General features: G+C 60.0%; 1 protein-coding gene across 1 annotated transcript; it reads right to left on the reverse strand.

The window, feature by feature from the left end:
• Positions 1–8: 8 nt before the first annotated feature.
• VOLCADRAFT_101321 (uncharacterized protein) lies at positions 9–650 on the reverse strand (the record flags this gene model as incomplete). Its single annotated transcript, XM_002959755.1, has 1 exon — positions 9–650. The coding sequence occupies one exon, from the start codon at positions 648–650 to the stop codon at positions 9–11; it is 642 nt and encodes a 213-aa protein (XP_002959801.1).
• Positions 651–879: the final 229 nt, after the last annotated feature.

Below are 879 nucleotides of genomic sequence, written 5' to 3' on the forward strand. Positions count from 1 at the left end.
CAGTTGGGTCACAGAATACGCCTGAAGGTTGTCAGTGCGAAGCACTCGAGGTGTGCGACTCCGTGCAAGTGTAGTGCCAATCGCCCGCTCTGTTCAACCTTGACGACTACCTCGAATACGACCCCACAGAAGCAGTTAGGGTCAGTCTGCCGCATTGCTCCAGGTGCAAAGCCAAACAACTGCTCCACCAACACCTCTTTCGTGGCGATGAGCAGTGCCGCGCAGCTGTGCGGGTCTTCTTTGACACGGCGCCACTTTTCCACCGTGCTGCTGATCTGGGTCGGACGACCGGCGTCGTCGAACTCTATAAGCTGACCAGAGGCTACAACAGCGCAGCCAGCGTGCATGTCCGCCGGGTTGAGATTGAAGAACAATGGTGGCCAGCCGATGGTGAGGGCAGCCGCACGCATCATGGCTTTTGCACCATTGTAGTAGGTATCTGTAAGGTCGATTCGCAGGAGGCTGGCACGTGCGCCATCCAGGAGGGCACGCACCACAGGCGACTGCTGCGACAGCAGCTGCCGTCGCTGGGCGTGACGGTATGGCAGCGCCAAGATGTCCGCCATGGTGCGTACCACATCCCTCGGTACCCGTGCTGCTGGTCCACCCAGTCGTGGTCGCATGCGCAGGGCCACTCCTACCTGCGCCATGCTTTGTTGCCGCACGCTGATATCATACATTCGGGCAAGCAGCATCAAGTTGCTGCTGAACTGCGACCGTGGCACCCGCCGTACAAGGTGGCTGCAATATGAGGCGAACGACATACCCGGTGGCCGCTGTCCGGACAAACCATATGGAAACGAGACCGGGAAGCAGACGTTAAGGATGGCTGGGTGGCGGTCATCCAGGACCTGAGCGCCACGGCCGCCAGCAGCGAAT

The sequence above is a fragment of the Volvox carteri genome, assembly GCF_000143455.1.
Source record: "Volvox carteri f. nagariensis unplaced genomic scaffold VOLCAscaffold_708, whole genome shotgun sequence".
Lineage (NCBI taxonomy): Eukaryota > Viridiplantae > Chlorophyta > Chlorophyceae > Chlamydomonadales > Volvocaceae > Volvox > Volvox carteri.